Source organism: Microtus oregoni, unplaced genomic scaffold (genome assembly GCF_018167655.1).
Source record: "Microtus oregoni isolate MIOR12 unplaced genomic scaffold, Mior012 000034F_ref0000314, whole genome shotgun sequence".
In the NCBI taxonomy this organism is placed as follows: domain Eukaryota; kingdom Metazoa; phylum Chordata; class Mammalia; order Rodentia; family Cricetidae; genus Microtus; species Microtus oregoni.
This window is the reverse complement of record NW_024543093.1, coordinates 12,888,826-12,907,281: the sequence shown is the minus strand read 5'-3', so window position 1 is coordinate 12,907,281 and position 18,456 is coordinate 12,888,826. Positions and strand designations below refer to the sequence as shown.

General features: G+C 43.6%; 2 protein-coding genes across 3 annotated transcripts in view; one reads left to right on the top strand and one right to left on the bottom strand.

The window, feature by feature from the left end:
- Positions 1-3,827, bottom strand: part of Sh3yl1 (SH3 and SYLF domain containing 1) — a 37,834-nt gene extending 34,007 nt beyond the window's left edge. The window contains exon 1 of the mRNA XM_041630332.1: positions 3,376-3,827. Within this exon, the coding sequence (XP_041486266.1) occupies position 3,376 (1 nt within the window). The 5' untranslated portion in view covers positions 3,377-3,827. The remainder of the gene's footprint in view (positions 1-3,375) is intronic.
- A 195-nt stretch (positions 3,828-4,022) lies between these two features.
- On the top strand, positions 4,023-17,479 carry Acp1 (acid phosphatase 1). Of its 2 annotated transcripts, none has more exons than XM_041630326.1 (6): positions 4,023-4,129; positions 9,253-9,326; positions 9,564-9,677; positions 14,988-15,049; positions 16,273-16,378; positions 16,514-17,479. In XM_041630326.1, exons 1-6 carry the CDS (start codon positions 4,087-4,089, stop codon positions 16,589-16,591), a joined length of 477 nt encoding a protein of 158 aa, XP_041486260.1. In that variant the 5' UTR covers positions 4,023-4,086; the 3' UTR covers positions 16,592-17,479. The 2 variants fall into 2 exon arrangements, with proteins under 2 accessions (XP_041486260.1, XP_041486259.1); XM_041630325.1 differs by lacking the exon at positions 9,564-9,677 and adding an exon at positions 9,412-9,525.
- Positions 17,480-18,456: the final 977 nt, after the last annotated feature.

The following is an 18,456-nucleotide window of genomic DNA, read 5'->3' as shown; positions in this document are numbered from 1 at the left end:
AAGCCTCCTAGCTGTCAGTTCCCAACTTAAACAGACCTGCACCGTGGAGACAAGCCTTGGACTGACCTCTGCCTTGAACCTGCTAAGCTCTGTGTATCTCTAGATGCTCTTCAAATACATTGGTTAACACGCTAGTTAGTTTTAACTTTCAACTTGACACAACCTAGAATCACTTGGGAAGACAGTGTTAAAGAGGAATTATCTAGATCAGGGCACGTCTGAGGGGAACTGTCTTAACTAAGCTATTATGGGTGGCACTATTCCCCAGGTGGAGGCTCCTGAACAGTAAGAGAGGAGAAAGCTATGGGAAAATAAGTCAGCAAGATTTCATGCATTTGTTTTGCTCTCCTCTTGACTACAGATCCGATGTGGCCAACTGCTTCAACCACTGTGACTTCTCTGCTACAACAGATTGCAACATGGAATTGTAAGCAGAAAAGAGACTTTTTCTCCCCTAAGATGTCTTGCATCAGGGTGGGTTGCTTTAGGATATATCTGGTTCCAGGGAGGGCTTCAGCAAGTCAGCTGAATTACAAAAGTACCTGGGATTCTGTGAAATTTTCTGTAAGATCATATTGCCTGATCAGTTACAGGCAGTAAATTCCTATCAGAAAGAACATGTGTGAACTGAAAGTTTGGATAGAGATCCTAGTTCCTGTACTCAGCTTCAAATCTTGAGCCTCTCACGTTTCCGTTTTGTTGTAATGACAACAGAGCATGGTTATGGACATCCTGTCAATGGTTCTGCTGAATGACTGCAATATCTACTCAACTTCACATCACAATCGGGATCTGAATACCCAGAAAAGCAGCTCAGTTCCAAAGCCAAGCAAACTATAAGGTTTTTGTTTCTGAAGAGAAAAGTGAATACAGAATTTCAAGCCAAGAAAGTAAATTTATTTCAGAAGCAACTAAAATATTAGAATATTTTTGAATTTTCAAATTTCAAATGATTGATACATTAAGGAGACTTTTTAAAAGTTGGGAGGAGCTGGGCGGTGGTGGCGCATGCCTTTAATCCCAGCACTTGGGAGGCAGAGGCAGGCAGACCTGGTCTACAAGAACTAGTTCCAGGACAGGAACCAAAAAAAGCTACGGAGAAACCCTGTCTCGAAAATCCAAAAATAAAAAAATAAAATAAAAAAATAAAAATAAACGTTGGGAGGAAAATTTTGCTTTGTTAACCTTATAGCTTCAGTGAACTTAAGATCTGGAAGTCATTTTACATACTGACAATTTATTAATAACTCAGGCTAGGGGCCAAAAAATGTCATTCATATCTTACTCTGAATAAATTTCCATTGGAGTAACAAAGCTGATCACTACTTCTAAACTAGAACCAGGGTCAAGACAAAAAACCCGGAGATCAAGGTCCACTCCTTCTTTTCCTATTAGAGTATAAGATCATAAATTAATAGCACCAACAACCAACTCTCAAAAAACATCAACGCTCTCACACAAATAAAAACAAATATCAACAGAATATAAAAACAGTCCATATAGGAAAGGGATATCTAGAAGTGGCTTTCTAAATTTTCATTCTGTATTAATCCATGTCTTAAAATTTTAATTTGCAAGGGTAATTTGCTAAGCTGATAAAAATCAGACAAGAAACCAAAGGACTAAGAGCACAACGAGGTTTATATAGTATTCAGAAAAGTTGATAAAACAGTCCTAAAAACAAGTCAAATATCTCAAGAGACTCTGAAGGGCTGCCTTTCTTGCGGAGCATAGCTTTAAAACACTGATGTTGACATCTTCCACCTTTGTTTCTAGATCAATGCAATCTTTCCGAGGCTTGAGTTTTAACTGCCTATTTTGTCTTAAGGACACCAAGTTTGTCAAATCAGTAATTCAGAACCTCTGTTCCTGGTCAGACCATGAACCTCCTTCAGTAAATTTTACTGCTTTTCCCTCTCCCGTACCTGGCTGTGGATGGGAATAGAGCTGGGAGCAACAGACAGAGAATCTTTGCCTTCTACCTGCTGCCCAGAGAAATTCAGGGACTTGTTGACTTAGGGCAGGATCATAGATACATGCTTATCTGTCATTTGTAAAAAATGGAAAAAAATTAATTTGTTTTAGACCTTAAACAAGAATCCTATCATTTCCCACCACATTTGCAAATCAGTGAACAGACGAGGACCTATGGCTCTTAGTACTCACAGTATGCAAACTTTACCTTTAACTACTATCAGCTTTTTATTTTGAAACACTAAATACTTATTTTTTTAATAGGGAGAAATCAGAAAATAAAAATAAGAAGAATAAATGTATCAAAGTTTTTTTTTAACTTTTATAAAGTCAAAAAAGTCGAAGAGTAGTATTGACTCATTTCACAGAAACTGAACAGAGAGACCCAATAACAATTTCTCCTTAATTAAGATGCCATAGACATGATGGAAGTTACTACTTACTCCACTTGAACCTCCAACAGAGCAATTTACAAACCGCCAGATGCTACTATGGCATTTCAATAACAGGCCGCAGAGTAGAATAAAACAGCACCTTAAAACCAGCCCTGCTAGTCTCTACACTTTGTGTGCAGCTTTACTGACTCAGTAATCAAAACATTTCCTCATAGCTCATGGAAGTACCTGAGCCACAGAACCTGTTCGCTTGATAAACACAGAGCAGGGCAGGGCATTCCTGTGGATGAAGGTGGTTTCTCAAATTTTTCTTCCCTGCTCTGCCTTAGCGGGGCAGTGGGTAGCATTTGTTGAAGTGAAGACGGCACATTTCACAGTTGAGATAACTGCTCAGAGCTCGAAAAAGGAACGTACAGGCATTACACTCAAAGGCGCAGCACCCGGGGCACTCTCCACCCCAACCCCCTTATCAGGGCGTTGCAGAACCAGTGGCCCTGTAGGAAAGACCTGAGACTTCTTCTGGAAGCCCCAAACCCGTGTGAGACCCTTGCCTGAGGGAATATCCCTTCCCAGAGACCCCGTTTTCACAAAAGCCCTACACAAATTTCGGTTCTGCATCGAAGGGGCAGCTCTTCCTTCCCATTTGTGTCACGTACACAGGATGCCGTTTCTCAAAACAATTTGAAACCCGAAGGTGGTAAAATATCAGCTACTAGAGAAATAACAAAATGAAAATCAGTCTTCAAAACTGGAAATGCAGGAGGCGTTGTTCGGTAAAGGGGCTGACAACGACTGTGGTTCATTCACAGTCAACCAAAACCTTCACGACCGAGAGTGTAGGAACTAATCTTGAGTTCTGAGGATTTGCCAAAGGATCCGTGGAGTGTGAACTTGGTGCGTGCGCACAGACAACCCAGGGACTTGCCTGCTTCATTGCCTTTCACAAAGCCCTTTGTAAGAGTGACCACAGTATCGACTTGCCCCAGCCGCTCAGACCCGTACTCACTGATGCCCGCCGCTCCGCACGACGCCGGAGCTCCTCACAGCAGCCCAGGAAGAGGAAGGGTTCTCCTCGGCCAGCCTATCCCGCAGGACCCGCCCAATGGGCACACACCTGACCCAGGTGAGGGAGTAGGTGTACGCTCTGCTGCTGCCAATGCGATCCCAGTCCTAGAACCTTGCTCAGAACGTAGCCCAATCGCGTCCACCTGCCTCATTCCTCTGGCACCTTCTAAACCACCCCCTCTTTTTAATCGGGAGAACCCACTGCTTGCGCAGCGGCGCCGCCTTGGGTCGGTGGTCCAACGGGGGGAGGAGGGGTCCCTTGCCGGAAGGGCGGTACCTCCGAGCAAAGGAGCGCCGCCCAGGGAGGGTCCGCAAACCACTCTGCTAGAGCTCATTGGCCGCCCTGGCATGTACTAATCCGCCCTGCACAACACCGTGCCATTGACCTTCTCTGCGTTCACTCCGCCCCCTGTCCCTAGGCGTGGGACCACAACCCAGCCCAGATAAAACTCCAGACCCTGGGGCTGGCCCCGCCCACCAACCCAGCCCCGCCCACCAACACGCCCACAAAACCACGCCCACATCCCTGGCCCCGCCTCCGGAGGCGCGCCGACGTCGGGCGCGGACTGCGCAGGTTTTCCAGCAGAATCCTTGCGGTGCGCATGCGCTACGTCCTTACGCCGTCTCTGGGCGCCAGGGTCTGCACGGGAAGATGGCAGAGGTTGGGTCCAAGTCGGTGTTGTTCGTGTGTCTCGGTAAGAGCGCGCCGACTCGACAGTTTTCTTTTTTGGGACCCTGAGGTGCTGCCTGGTGTCAAGTTCTGAACGATCACTCTGGGTGGAGGGAAGCAGAGGCCGGAGGCCATGACTGGGTCCGCGCCTAAGAGCACATTCATTTGCATGATTTTTTCCATCCCCATCCCCCACCTTCCCGTGCTCCTCTGAACCTCAGATCGGTGCAGTTGTGCCCCATATTATGCCCCTGCTCTCCTTCCTGCCATTCCCAAGCCCATGTTACCCTCCCAGATGTCCTTCCTCCACAAACCTTGGTCCTGATCCTGCCTCTTCCAAGCCCTTGGCTCCTCCTCCCTGAAGTCTGTCTTCCTTCGGTCCCTTGCTCTGTAAGTTACTTTTCTTATCTCAGTGATAAAATATTTAACCAAAACAATTTAAGGGAGACCAGGTCTGTTTTGCCTCCGTTTGACTCCGAGCTTGCGGTGAGGCAAAGCAGTGAGGTCGTCAGGTGGGCAGAGCCTGAGTTAGAGACTACTCCACGTGGACTGGACGTGGAGGGGGAAAGGAGGACGAACTGTAGCCCCGAGAGCATGCACCCAGTGATGTACTTTCTTCTGGTGGGCCCCACGTTACTTTCCATCGCTCCCCTGTAGTTCCATCATACTGTGGTTATGACCTACTGAGAGTTGTGTTCTCTCATCAGTCAAGGTAACTATGAAGATCGGTGGAGATAAATCGTCAATCTTGCCCTTCCCTCACGCTCTTATCCGTCACCTAACTTCTCCAAACCCTCTCACCTGCCAACTGCTCCGGGTGGCTTTGTCTCTCTAGTGTGACTCTCTAAGCTGGCCCCTATGTTGATGGCCGGAGTTTTTGGTTCCCCTTCATTGAAGGTGATTCTCGGCTGCAGGAAGAACATTCTGACAGGAGTGTCTCAAGCAGGTTTGCTTCGTGTCATCCTTGGGCCGCAGTTGCTTTGCTTCTCAGCCGGTGGTCTGTCTGTTCTTTAGGTCTCTCAGAAACCTTGGTGTCCAATCCCTGGGGCAATCACTCACTTCTGCTACATGAAAAATAAAGTGTGTGTTTTTTTTTTAAATAATCTTTCAAATACCTTCCAACTCAGAATTTTTATTCTCAGAATTTCCACGCTGATTTTTCTTTCCGTAATACATGATTACTTCTTTTTCCAGAGTTCTTACCTCATGGCCTCCACCCTGAGGGGAAAGGCCTATGTTGCCAACAGTCCAGTTATTGAAGTCCTTGGCCCATTGCTTTTCCTACAGAGTAGCACACCTCATCTTTAAGATAGAAGTAGGCCAAGACTTTTCCTGTCTACCGCTGTCTCTGTCACCCACCTGTGGGGACTACCTTTATGAAACTGTTGTTGACCTGCTCTGAAGGTGGTTCCTGTGCCTTGATTGTGTGGTTTTGCTTGGAAAGCCTCGTATTTTAAAAGTCAAAATCAAAGACTCCTGTCTTTTCTTCCCTAGACCACTGGTCTCTTCCTTTTACCTCCTGTAGAGATATTTTATCCTACATATTTCATTTTTATTTGACAGCCTGTAGAGTTCCTAGCAGGAGTTATCTTTCTTGTGAATAACAGCTTATTCTTCCATTTTTAGTACAGTGTAGTGTGGTATTTGCAAGGTATCTGTACTAGGTAATTTCTTTGAACAGGAAAAAGTACAGTTTGGCCCCTGTTGTTGATAGTGGGCATTAAAGTTTTTATTGAAGGCTGGTTTCTTTCAGTATCTATTAGTATCCCATTGCTCTGTTTCTGCTTATTATAGTTGACCATCTTGGCATGTTGCACACACTTTTAAAAGGAAGTACATGCTTGCACATGTTTGTCTTCAGTATAGTTCAGCATTTTGTTTTTACCACTGGGGATGTATCCAGTGGTCCACACTGCAGGGGAAGCCTCAGCCTCCTTTCTGAAGCCTGTATTCTGTCAACTATGATCATCGAGGCCTTTGTTCAGCTGGTGGGAAGTGTTCAGTAAATGTAGAAACAGAGTGGGGACAGGGTGTAGTTTGTCATCAGGACTCACCTGACAGTGGCCAGTGAGCAGAGACCTGAAGGTGGCCAGGAGGCCTGTCTGTTCTGGCCCATCAGACAGAACATGTGATTTTCAGGTGAGAGCTGTGGCCAGCGGAATCATGGTACCTGGGTTTGGAGGCCAGGCAGCTTTTCTCAGTCAAGATCTCTTTGCCCACAGGGACCAAACTTAGATCCTTCAGATCCTTCTAAATACACGGAGAGAAGTGACGTCTTTAGGTCTGGCATCTGCATGCTCTGTAAGGAGCCAGAGTGGATCCTTAAGCTTTGTGTGGTGAAGAGTCGCATAGCCGTAGGTGGCCCCTGAGCAATCAAGCTTGGTTATGTTCAGTAGATCTTGTTCATGGACTTGATACAATTTTCACATAGCACAAGATCTTCTGCATTTGTATTTTTTTAAATGACTTAACACTAAAAACTTCGTTAACCATGTGGACTATTTGCGAAAATGGTAGGCCATGAACTGTCATTTCTGGGCCCCTATTTGGAGTGCAGATTATGGGAGGCTATGGGGTTCCTTGGAGTGAGATAATCCATGGGAGGTTCAGAACAGATATGGGGAGGGGTATAGTTTATTCATCTGCAGTGTGGAGATAAGACTGCAGGAGATCCTGGGTGAAGCAGGGATGCCCTTAGTCAGATGTGTGCTAGTCAGGTGGGAATTGCTAGTCCAGGAAAATTTGAGGGTGGTCCAAACGCATTGTACCCAGAGCCCATGACGAGCGCGGCGAAAACTGCTGTGTTAGAGATGCAAACGTTTCATTCCTTCAGAACCTTTCTTTGGGCTCCTTGAAGATGAGGTGGCAATGTACAGAATCATCAGCAGTTTGTCAGGGCTGGGGCTGCTGGTTAAGAAGAGCTTCTTGTTTTATCAAGATTATGGTAGGAGCTTTTGCTCTCTTCAACTGGTCAAGATTGGACAAAAACATAAGGGCTCAGCTCTAGCCACTATTGTTGGAAGAGACCTGAGGAAATGTTTAAGTTCCAGAACTTGTAAAAGGTAAACTCTGTGACTTTGTGTTTTTCTTATACCCAGTGTACTGGCTTTTAGTGTATATATGTATATTATTGTTTATTCATTTTTGATGGGATAAGAGACCTAACATAGGATCTTGTATGTGCTAGGCAACATATCAACTGTGTATCTTTTAATAGCATTAATTTTAATAACACAAATTGGGAAGCTACAGGCAGGTTATTAGCATTGGGAGTTGCGTTTATTGATCTTATAGGGTGTATGATTTGTAGTCTCTGTAGAAGTAGGATACTTTTCATCCATTCTTACGTATCTTATTTTAAGTAATAGCATCGGAAGTATGAGTGAATATACTAAAATGATGAAATGGCTCAGATTTTTACATTGTAGAGAAACAAAACTGTTACTTCGCAGTTAATGTCATATTTTTTATAGAGAGATGGAGACATCTTTCATTTTATCTTTACATGCTGAGATATTACACATCAGCTAGTTCTAAAGTTTCAAAATAATGACAGGGGTCCATCACTATTGGCTATAAAAAGTATATTTAATTTGTATTTTAATAAAAAAAAAGTTTGCCTGAAGAACAGAGAGTAAAATAGCCACATTGATCAGCCATACAGATCAGGCAGTGGTGGCACACTCCTTTAATCTAATTAGTAGTCACGATCGTTTCCATAGTAACCGGGTGGTTGTGGTACTCGCCTTTAATCCCAGCACTAGAGAGGAATAGAAGAGGGGTTCTGAGGATTCCTAGGGGCAGGATCGCCGTTTTTGGATTGAGGTAGAGGTCAGAGGCAGTGACTAGCTGCCTTGCTTTTCTGGTCTTCAATATCTGTCTCTGGGTTTGTATTAATTGTGTCACACCTGGATATGTGGTGATCTGCTTAAAGCCTTTTGGTGGGGAAACAGTACTGAGGGAGAGCTTTATGAAAAAAATCAGGGCTAGGGAGATCTTAGCTGGAGGGACCTGGGTTTCATTCCAGAAACCTATGTTTAAATAAAAGAAAAACAAAACAAAAAACTGTACATGGTAACATCCTTTCGTAACCCCATACTGGATAGGCAGAGCCTGTTGGGTCTCTGATCCTCTTGGCCAGCAAGCCTCTCCTACTAAGGTTGCTCTAAATCAATAAGAAACCCTGTTGACTCAAGAAGGAGGAGTGGATGGGAAGGGAGGTACACGGGAAAGGAGGTAGGGGAGTGGAAGGAGAGGAGGGAGGGGCAACTAAAATAAATGAATAAAAAAAGTTAATTAGATAAATAAAAGAAATAAAGAAACTGTGTCTCAGAAAATGAAGTGGACAACTTCTGGGGAACACCTGACAACCCCCATCATCTGCACACTTGCCCGAGCACCCAAACATAAACAGAAAAAAAATCAAACGAATTAGGATGTAAAAAGGAAAACCTTCCCAAGCAGGACTCTGGAGAAAGAGTGAGATTCAGACAAACCTCACTGGGCTCCTGCGGGTCCCCCTGCATGTGTCTCATTAGGAAGAGGGGCTCTGGCCAGTCACAACTATCCGTCCTCAGACTTTGTCATCCAGTTATACACACTAACGTTAACAGATGGGAATTGGGTCAGTTCTGTCAGACTCTGGCCCTTCAGAAAGTTTCCATGTCAAATGAAATTAATTAAGTCTGCATCTTTTCCTCTTATAAGCTTGCCTTACTAGAGTGGTCTGGGCTGATGAAAGGGAGGGTGAGGGAATGTAGGAATCCCACTTGCCTTAGACTATTTCCCTTTGGCATTTTCATGGAATCTCACTGAGTGTCTCTGCTTCCATCTTGAGCTCTTCTGAACTTTCCACCTTGCAGGAAGAAACTATATCTTTAACAGCTCTCTATCCAGGGGCCTACCATAGTGCTACATAGTACCACATAGTTTGATCGGCTCTCTCTGCGAGCCTACCATAGTGCTACATAGTACTACATAGCTTGATCAACTGTTCTGCCAGGGAATGCTGTACTCTTTCCCAACCTTAAATGCAGCTACTGGGCATCCACGTTAGGAGTCGTTCACCTGTTCTGTGGGCCAGGTATTGATATCTACCTTTCTGCCACAACTAACAACCCCTGTATGTCTTCTCCCTCTTTTTTCAAGGTAACATTTGCCGGTCACCCATTGCAGAAGCAGTTTTCAGGAAACTGGTAACTGATGAGAATGTTTCAGCTAATGTGAGTACTATCCAGTAGCGTATGGCGGCCAGGCTGGACCCTTCTGGGTGGCCAGGTGCCAGAGCATCTTTTTTCTCTCCTGCAGTGGAGGATAGACAGTGCGGCTACATCCACCTATGAAGTGGGGAACCCCCCTGACTATCGTGGGCAGAACTGCATGAGACAACATGGCATCCCCATGAATCACACTGCACGGCAGGTACCGTACTGGAACTTGACATATGTTTTGTGTTACAGTGGGCCATTGACAGCAGCGCTGTTTCCGACTGGAACGTGGGCCGGCCCCCAGACCCAAGAGCTGTCAGCTGCCTAAGAAATCATGGCATTAGCACAGCCCATAAGGCAAGACAGGTAGAAAAGATCTTGTTTAATTTCTACTAAATTGAGAGACTGACCTCCCTATGTGTTGCTGGATATATTTGAACTAGCTTGCTACCTGTGTAGTTCTGAATGGTCAGTGACCTTGGGTAACTTGTTAAAGTACAAATAAATGGCAGAAAATACAGTAAGGTAATGTTGACCCTGAGTCAGACCTGAGTTGGGGGTCTTTATTCTGTTACCTTGTGCAAACTTCCCTAGAGATCCTTTCTGCTTATGTTACCAGTTTATTGGTACAGCAGGTACACTGTATGTGTGTACACACACACACACACACACACATCTTTTCTGCTTTGAAGTACCTTAAAAATATAGGAGAACTCTGGTGTTGTTATGAACACTTAATAGTTGTCTTGAAGACTATGGAAATAACAAGTTCTTCAGTTACAGATGAAGAGCTGACGGCTGTATTTCTGTGAGTTCTTCATGTAAATCGGGTAGTGCATGGCCCTTCTTAGTGCAGTTCTCATCAGGCAGAGAGTGGAAGACCTTGTATCATTTGTTCACTTGAAGCACTTTAGGCTCTTGCATACAGGCCAGTCTGCCCGTCTAGGGAATGTGGCCGGTCAAAACCGTAAGACATGCTGCCTCTTCATTCTCTCAGTAGGCCACAAAAGCAAATGGAATAGTTTAAATTCATAAATTAAAATTAAGGCAAAGACAGATGCTCCCTTGAGGGTAGTTTTAATAATTAGCTATAAGTAGGATTTCCATGGAATCTTTTTGTGTTTTTCTTTTCACTTTATTTTTAAGAAAAAGTTCTCAACCATTGTTTTCGACTTTTAGTTCCAAAACATTAGTAAAGACTGTTTTGTAGGTCAATATCACATTTTTTCGCTTATGCTTATAGGTTCTTTACTAATCGCTGTGCTTTATGTAAATAAATGACTATTCTAGTACAGTTCTTAAGTTTTAGTTCTCTAAACTGTCAGCCTCAATTTACTGGATGGCATCTTGTTAGAATGCTAGTTCTTTTTAGCTCAGTGGTAACGTCTTGGGTTGCATGGTGAGCTGTGGAGAACTGCCCTTGTTCAAGCACTGCTTTCCTTATGACTTTGAGGTTACGTGCCTGCTTCTTCCCTCTCATTCAGAGCTCACCCCAAAGTTTCCTTCTGCTTTTTAACCCTGTAGGAAGTGATACATTTGCATTTCCTTTTGTCCCCTCAGGGTGTTACTCTGTACCCTGACAAGCCTCACTTCAGGGAGTCCTGATTTATCTTCCCCAGTGCAGGGATTGCACCATATCCCTGGCACAGAGGTGGAGTCCACGGATTTACAGTATCTTCGTGCTGCTGCTGAGTGTAACAGCAGTGTGTCCTGGTCAGTGTTAGGCGCTTTCTTGTTCTGCCTGTCCTCCCTCTGCTGGGCGTGTGGAGCTTCTTTGTGGGACTGCTATGGGCAGCGCCGCAGGGGTCTGGTGGGTTTGTACCTAGTGTCTACACCACTGCAGATGGATGAGCGTGAGTGCAGAGGCTGAGTGCAGGGGTCTGGTGGGTTTGTACCTAGTCTCTGTCCCGTAACCTCAATACACTGGGAACGCTTTCTTATCTTTACAAGTTTATAAAAAAATGACAATATCTCTACTTTAGAAAAATTGATCTGATCAATTGTTTTTGCTGTTCCTTTGGTTTGAAATTACCCATCTTCTTTCTGGCTGCTTGTTTTTCTTCTGGTCTAGAGTTAAGCAGCTTTGCTGTGGGGAGACCAAAATATGCTTTTTTGAATTGTGACTTGATTTTTTTAAAATTCTGGGAAATGGCAGTCTCTTGTTTTACCATATTTTCCTTTTTTCTAAGAGACAACTTTTATGTACATTAAACATAAAATCTTTATGTTCTTTTCTCTGGTTTCTATCCTGTTACTTTATTTGGATTATGAGATTCCCTGCTAACTTGTTTTCTGCTTTAAGCATTTTGCTATTTCCAAAGTCCATAGAAGTATTTACGGAGTTATTGGTGTCTGTCATCTTATTAACAAAATCCATAGAAGTATTTATAGAGTTGTTGGTGTCTGTTATTTTATTAGCGGCTGTTTTAAGTTTTACTTGATCTTTTCTGGTGAAACTTAGCCTCTTACAGTTTTTGAACATCATCCTGTTACTATTATTTTATAATTTATTCTTGATCATTTAATCTGCGCATAATGTATTTGCCCCTGTTCACTTATCTATTTTCCTATTATCTCCTTCTCACGTCGTTGAATTCTTCCTTCCCAACATTCCTCCCTCCTGCGTGTGTGTGTGTGTGTGTTCATCCCACTGAGTTTAATTAGGGTTGTCTTTGTGCCTGTGGTATGGGGTTATTTACTTGATAGTGGGTAGCTTACCATTGACTGCACTACTTAAGAAAAATTACCTCCTCAGCTGGGGTCAGGCCTCATGTGCTCCTACCCCATCCTTGCCAGGGCCTTGATGGGCTCTATACTGTGCAGTAGCGAAAGCTGCCATGAGCTCGCAGTGTTGTGAACATACTGTCATTTTCTGAGCCTGCTCTCTTTTTACCGTTTTTGGAATATTGAGAATTGAGTACCTTAGGTACGCATGCCTGTATGCAAATGGTCTGCCACTGAGATGCATCCCCAGCATTGTTGACTTTTTAGTTTGATGGTCTCACTGTGTAGCCAGGGTTGCCCGTGATCACGATCTTCCTGCTTCCCCAGTCACAAACAAGCAGCTGAAATCACAGGCCTGTCAGGTCTGTTTTCTGCTCTCTGCTGGGCACTGTTGCAGGTGGTGTGTAAACAATCGTAGTGCCTTTGTTGTCAGGATGCAGGGAGATAAGTGTCTCGGTCGAATTGGAAGCTTCTGGTAATGGTACTCGGCTCCTTCTGCTGGGCCTGAGGTGTGGCGTGGACAGCACCCTCTGGGGTGGGACAGCTCGGAGCATTGAATGTTGGTCTTTTCTTTACTGAGTCCACACAACTTCTCATTGGCCTGCTGGGCTTTCTGCCCTGGTAGTGGAGGACTTGGTCAGGCCACAAGGGACAGCCTCTACCAGCTCTCGTTTTGTGGCCCTGCTCTTCTGAGGCTGTTCCCGGTTTCTTCTCCATTTTCCCAGACTGACAACTAGGCAGTTGGGGCCCTGCTTTTCCACCGTGGCTTTGGCCCGAGTCTCCACTCTCACGGCGCCTTCTGGGCATTGACGGTACTGACCTCTCCGCCCTGGCTGTTGTGCATGCTTCCTTAGTTGTGCTCTCGTGTCCAACAGCTATATTCACCGTGGTCCACAGGTCCTTTGGAAACACTCCTCAACTGCACATGACTTTACCTTGGATGGCATAACCTAATAGAACCCAGTGCAGAAGCTGATGAGAGAGTCTGCCTGCCGGACAGTGCAGGCCCTGGACTGAAAACTAAGATGCCTGTGGGCTAGGGCGATGTCTTCCTCAGCACCCATGCTAGGCAGATCATAACTCTAGCTCTGGGGAGCAGATGCCTTCTAGTTTCTATTAGCACCTGCACACAGGTGCTTACCTCCACATAGACAGACAGACAGACAGACACACACACACAAATAAACAAATTGAAAAAAAATCTTAAGAAAAAAGCCATAGTTCTGGCTTTTTAATGTTTTAAAAAATACTTATTTTTGTTTTATGTGTTTTCTGAGTGTTTTGCCTGAAAGTTTGTGTACCCCATTTGTGTAGTGCTTGCAGAGGCTAGAGGAGGGTGTCAGAGGCATTGAAACTTGAAGGACACAGTGGTGAGACACCATGTGGTTGTTGGAAACTGAACCTGGGCCCCTGCAATAGCAACAAGTGCTTTTCACCACTGAGTTTTTCTTTAGTCCTGAATTTGTATTTTTTAACTAAGAAAAAAATTTTGTTTTACTTTTACCAATAATAAAACCCCTATAAATGGGTTGTTTGCAAAAATAATTTTGTTTTACTTTTAACAATGATAAAACCCCTGTAAATGGGCTGTCTGGACATGGGCTTGAATGCCTTGAGAGTTAAAGAACTCTTGGACTAATGACTTGAGAGTTAAAAAGCCCTTGGGAGAGCTCTGGGTAGGGTCCAGTCAGCGCTCTCTGGGACCAGCAGGTAAGGTCCATGCATGGGAACTCACCTGGAGGTGATGTGTCATCTGTGGCTGTGTTTCCGCCACGCTGCTGTAGTGAGCCAGGTCTTCTTAGGAACATGCTCATGACCTTGAGGAAGAATCTTATTCGGTGTGGGTTTTCTAATTCTGTTTGGTAATGGGGTTGGTGTCAGATGCCATGTCCTGTGTGAGTGCATGCGGAAATGCTTTACTGTGCATTCTTCCTGAGATGAGGTTCTAGCTGCTCTTCTTCCTCCGTTATTTTAAAATCCAAACATCTAGTGTAGTTTCACACCATAAATTGTTAAGCGTTAACCATTTTTTAAAGGACAAATTAATTGCAGTAAGTTCAAAATTGATGCTAAGATTTCTCATAACTTGAAAAAAATAACATTTTATATAATAGTATTTGCTTAATATCTTTGAAATAAGTTGTAGTCTTGGGGATATTAAAATAATACAGCCCTTTGTAATTATTTAAATGCTATGCTAAAAGTTAATAGAAGTGTATACTAAAAGCTAAAACTTTATATTTTTAATAGAGTAACATGCAGGTGACCATTTTATTATTGTTTGGCTATAGTCATTGTTCCTTTTACCCAGGTGCTTTCCAGATAGTCAAAATCTAGAAGATAAATTTCTTCAACTATATTTAAGAGAACTTAAATGTCTTAAACGTTATGGTGCAGAAAAAAGTACATCTGATGAAGTCCTAGAGGGATCCCTTCCATGTTAAGTCATGGATTCTTGTCCCTGGTGGAGCTGCTACCCGCTGAAAACCAGTTCCTCTCCCTCTTCTGAGGCTTGTATCTCCTCTCCCTGGCTTGGTATTCAGGAGACTCTATTGTCCTTCATGGATGACGGATGCCCACCAGAGTCTGGAATGTGTGACCGAGGCCCCAGATAATCAGAGGAGTGACAGAAGGAGCGGTGGAGGCGATTGCGGGAAGTCGCTTCCGTGTGTCCACAGAATTCCATTTCTTTACTGAGGGACCAGTCAACTTTATGTTCACACTTCATATTTTCTAATTATTTCAAAGAACCGTCTACAAAATTATTTTTCAATATAGATTTGGAAATACAGTATTTTACTTAAAAATATCCTAAATTGCTTGTTTTGTTAAATTTTTAGTTAATGACTGAACATGTAATTTAGTTCATGAGTTAACATGTAATTACACGTTTTTTTCCCAATTACTGTTTTGTATGTATGTAATCACTGTGTTTTGGCTTCTTAATTGTAGATTACAAAAGAAGACTTTGCCACATTCGATTATATCCTATGTATGGATGAAAGCAATCTGAGGTAATCTTACATATATTTGGTTTTTTGAGGCAGGGGTTCTCTGTGTAGCCCTGTCTGTTTTGGAACTCACAGCCACCTCTGTCTCCTGCAGCCTGGGATTAAAGGTGAGCGCCACCACACCTGCCCATTTTACAAGGCAATCATATGTTAAACAGTGTTTCTGTCTGCCTTCCATTCTTATCATAGGCCCAGCAAGTCGTACAAAACGATTTTCTGTTGTCTTACAGTTTTTAATGTACAAGGTTGATTGTAATTTACAGAATTTTCCAGAAAGCCAAGAATATCAGAGGGTAGGGTGTGTTTGTCTCAGAGATCTGTTTACAAATAAAGAGAAAATCCAGCTACTGCCATGAACGAGCTTGGAGGCCAGCTGGTTTGGGGCTAGAGGTAGAGGTGGCGCATTGATTTGCGCTGATTCTGTTAGCTGCTGGAACAGATGCGGAGTATCTTGTATCTTATTTCCTGTGAGTGTAGCGCTCTAGAGTAACTATGAGAGGACAGACTTCACTGGGTTTGTAATTTTCGTTAATTAACACTGATGGGCTAAGCTGGTAAGTAGCAGTGGCTGCTCTGTAATGCTGATGTGGCCTGCAGGGCCACACCCCTCATTAGTAAATTCCCTTTATTGCCCAGAAGAAGTCAAGGAACGCAGGACTTAGGGTACTCCCCTGCAGGACTTAGGGTACTCCCCTATGTTTCACGAGACAGGTGGGTGGGCATAGAAGGGCCTAAAACCATAGCTGCCGCCCCGTGGCCCCCATGCCTTCCACTAAACTGTTTGTTCCAGCCATAGCTGCACCTGGCTCACTCACCTGCCTCGCACTCAGCCCCACTTGCTCCTGTCTTCATTTGACCTGAACGTAGTTTATACTGCATGCTGTCCCTTTGTCTTGGAATGCGGTATACATTGTTTTGTTTTGTTTTTTGAGTTCTTTCCTGGCATTTTATGTGTCTGAAATGGTATCATTTTTATTGTATCAAAATACATTTCAAAATCAAAAGAAAAGCTAATAATTGTGTGACTTAAAGATGCCCGTTTGGGACTGAGAGTCAGTGCTTTGGCGTCAGCCGCAGGAGCCCACAGGCCTGCAGAGTGCTCGGTTTCATTTCTCATCAGGTTGCACTGATGTATCTTGATAGGACATTTCATAAACCCGAGCAGATGTCCCTGTTTAACTTAAAACCATAGATCAGAAATCTAAGTTCATGTTTCGATTTTACAGAGATTTGAATAGAAAAAGTAATCAAGTTAAAAACTGCAAAGCTAAAATTGAGCTACTTGGGAGCTATGATCCACAGAAACAACTCATTATTGAAGATCCCTATTATGTAAGTACATTTCAGGTTTGGGGCCACTGTTCTGATGGGCAGGATGTATTCTGTAGTATTAAATGACAGGTTTGGGTCTTCTGAGGACAGTGTTACCATAAACCATTGTTGGTTATTCTTTTTCTGTCCTTGCAGGGCAATGACTCTGACTTCGAAGTGGTGTACCAGCAATGCCTCAGGTGCTGCAAGGCTTTCCTGGAGAAGACTCACTAGGTGGTCCTGCCACCACCATTGAGCAGCTCACTCACCAGAGCCGTGCCCAAGGGTGGTGCCAGTCCTTAGCCCTGTGCCCCACCTGTCTCTTCAGCTGACTTTACTGTTTATCTTTAAAACATCTGTAGGTCGAAATTAGGTGTATGTTCAGAAAGGTAAAAATATTTGAGTAAGACAGTGTGAGGTGTGGCTAAGTATTCTTAGACTAACTGAACCTTTCCTCTCACCTTGTCCTAATTAGAAAATAGTGGAACAAGGAAATACAGAACAAACTAGAGCCCAATAAAGTAAGAATGACCTACAAGGTCTGGGTCGGCCTCTGAGCCCAGCCAGCCTGGGTGGTCTGGTCTTACTAAAGTGTGCGCATGGCCAGCACCCATTGGTGCCATTCGCTTGCCTTATACCTCTCTATCCTAGACTCTTGTGACAATAATTCCATCCATACCAGCCTTCCACTTAACACTGGAAGATTTAAACTCAGACACACTGAAGACAAACTGGATGTGGTGATACAGGCCTGCACTCCCAGCAGGCCGACCTGGGCTGCACACTGACGATGGGAGCAACAGATGTAGGAAATTAGCAGTGTTACTCTTATTTGGTTTTTGTCCAGTGTTTTGTTGTCCTGTTTGAGCCACTTTGCCTCTTAATGCAAAGGGGGTGTGTGCTTAAATAGTGGTCTGTCTGTAGTGTCCCTCCATCAGCGTTGTAGAGAGTTACCGGCAAGCATAAGTCATTCTAGTGCAGTGCAGGACAGTGACCTCAGATTCATGGCTGTATATCGGAAAAGAATGTGAGGTAAACTGGGAAGTTAACAAATACACCTGGAGTAGAGATAATGGTGTCTGCCTGCTTTTTTTATTGACAAATGAAAAAAGTATATTTAAAGCGTTGCCTCCATGTGCCTTTTTATTTGGTCTGATATTAAGTTTAGGTACTTATTCTCAATATTAGAAAGTAAAGTAATGGAAAATATAAGCACATTGCTGTGACACTTGGTGATGTATGCTCAGTTAAGAGATTCCAAGAACTATCCTTACCTGTGGGCCTTCTGGCATCGTAACTGAGTAGGTGTAACTGTCTGTTATAGCCTGATGTAGCTGGTTTACCTCTCGTCACCTCCAATCCTGGAGAATTTCTAGTGAGAAAAGATGTCCCAATATTTGAAAGGACACAGAGACCTGTATATCTGCTGGGTTATCTGCTGGGCCGTACCCTACCCTCTCAAAGGAGGAAGATGAAACACTTGACCCTCTAGAAGACAGCAACTATCCCAATACCCTTGTCTCAGACAGAGGTCATGATGTCGTCGCAGAGACAGACACTTCGCTAATTATCTTTGGTCATAGTTTTCATGAAGTTAAAAACTAGGAAGGCGAACGGCAAGTAGCCGGCCACAATAAGGAAGTAGATGAAGTCACAATCTGTCCATCCTAGCTTGGTAGTTGTTCAGGATCTTACATTTCTCTTTTGTGTTATAAAATCCTGTTGTTTTCTTGATTTTTTACATGTCTATCTCAGATGCGGATCCTTGGAATGTGGTATTTTTGTGGCTATTTGGTCCCACACAGCACCGTGTGTTTATAAGAGCTCTTGAACAGAGAAACTTATCTTTCTAAATTAAGTCAAATTAATTTTATTTAAAATATAGCCATTAAAATTTGGAACTGTTGTTAGGGTTCTTAGTTTGACATTCTCTTACAATCATGTAGGAGGTCATGAATATGAATTACTTGGAGTATTTATTGATGACTAAGTGAGACCAAGTAATCAGGAGTCTGTCATTTAGTACTAGTGGCACCTCTGCATACATACATATGTATGTGTGTATACATACTGAACAATAATATTGTTACAGAAGAGTC

Excerpts from the sequence above, each read along its gene's own strand:
- Acp1 (XM_041630326.1), top strand. The coding sequence starts at position 4,087 with ATGGCAGAGGTTGGGTCCAAGTCGGTGTTGTTCGTGTGTCTCG. Across the intron at positions 9,327-9,563 it reads ATGAGAATGTTTCAGCTAAT|TGGGCCATTGACAGCAGCGC; the intron begins GTGAGTACTATC and ends TTTGTGTTACAG. Across the intron at positions 15,050-16,272 it reads ATGGATGAAAGCAATCTGAG|AGATTTGAATAGAAAAAGTA; the intron begins GTAATCTTACAT and ends TCGATTTTACAG.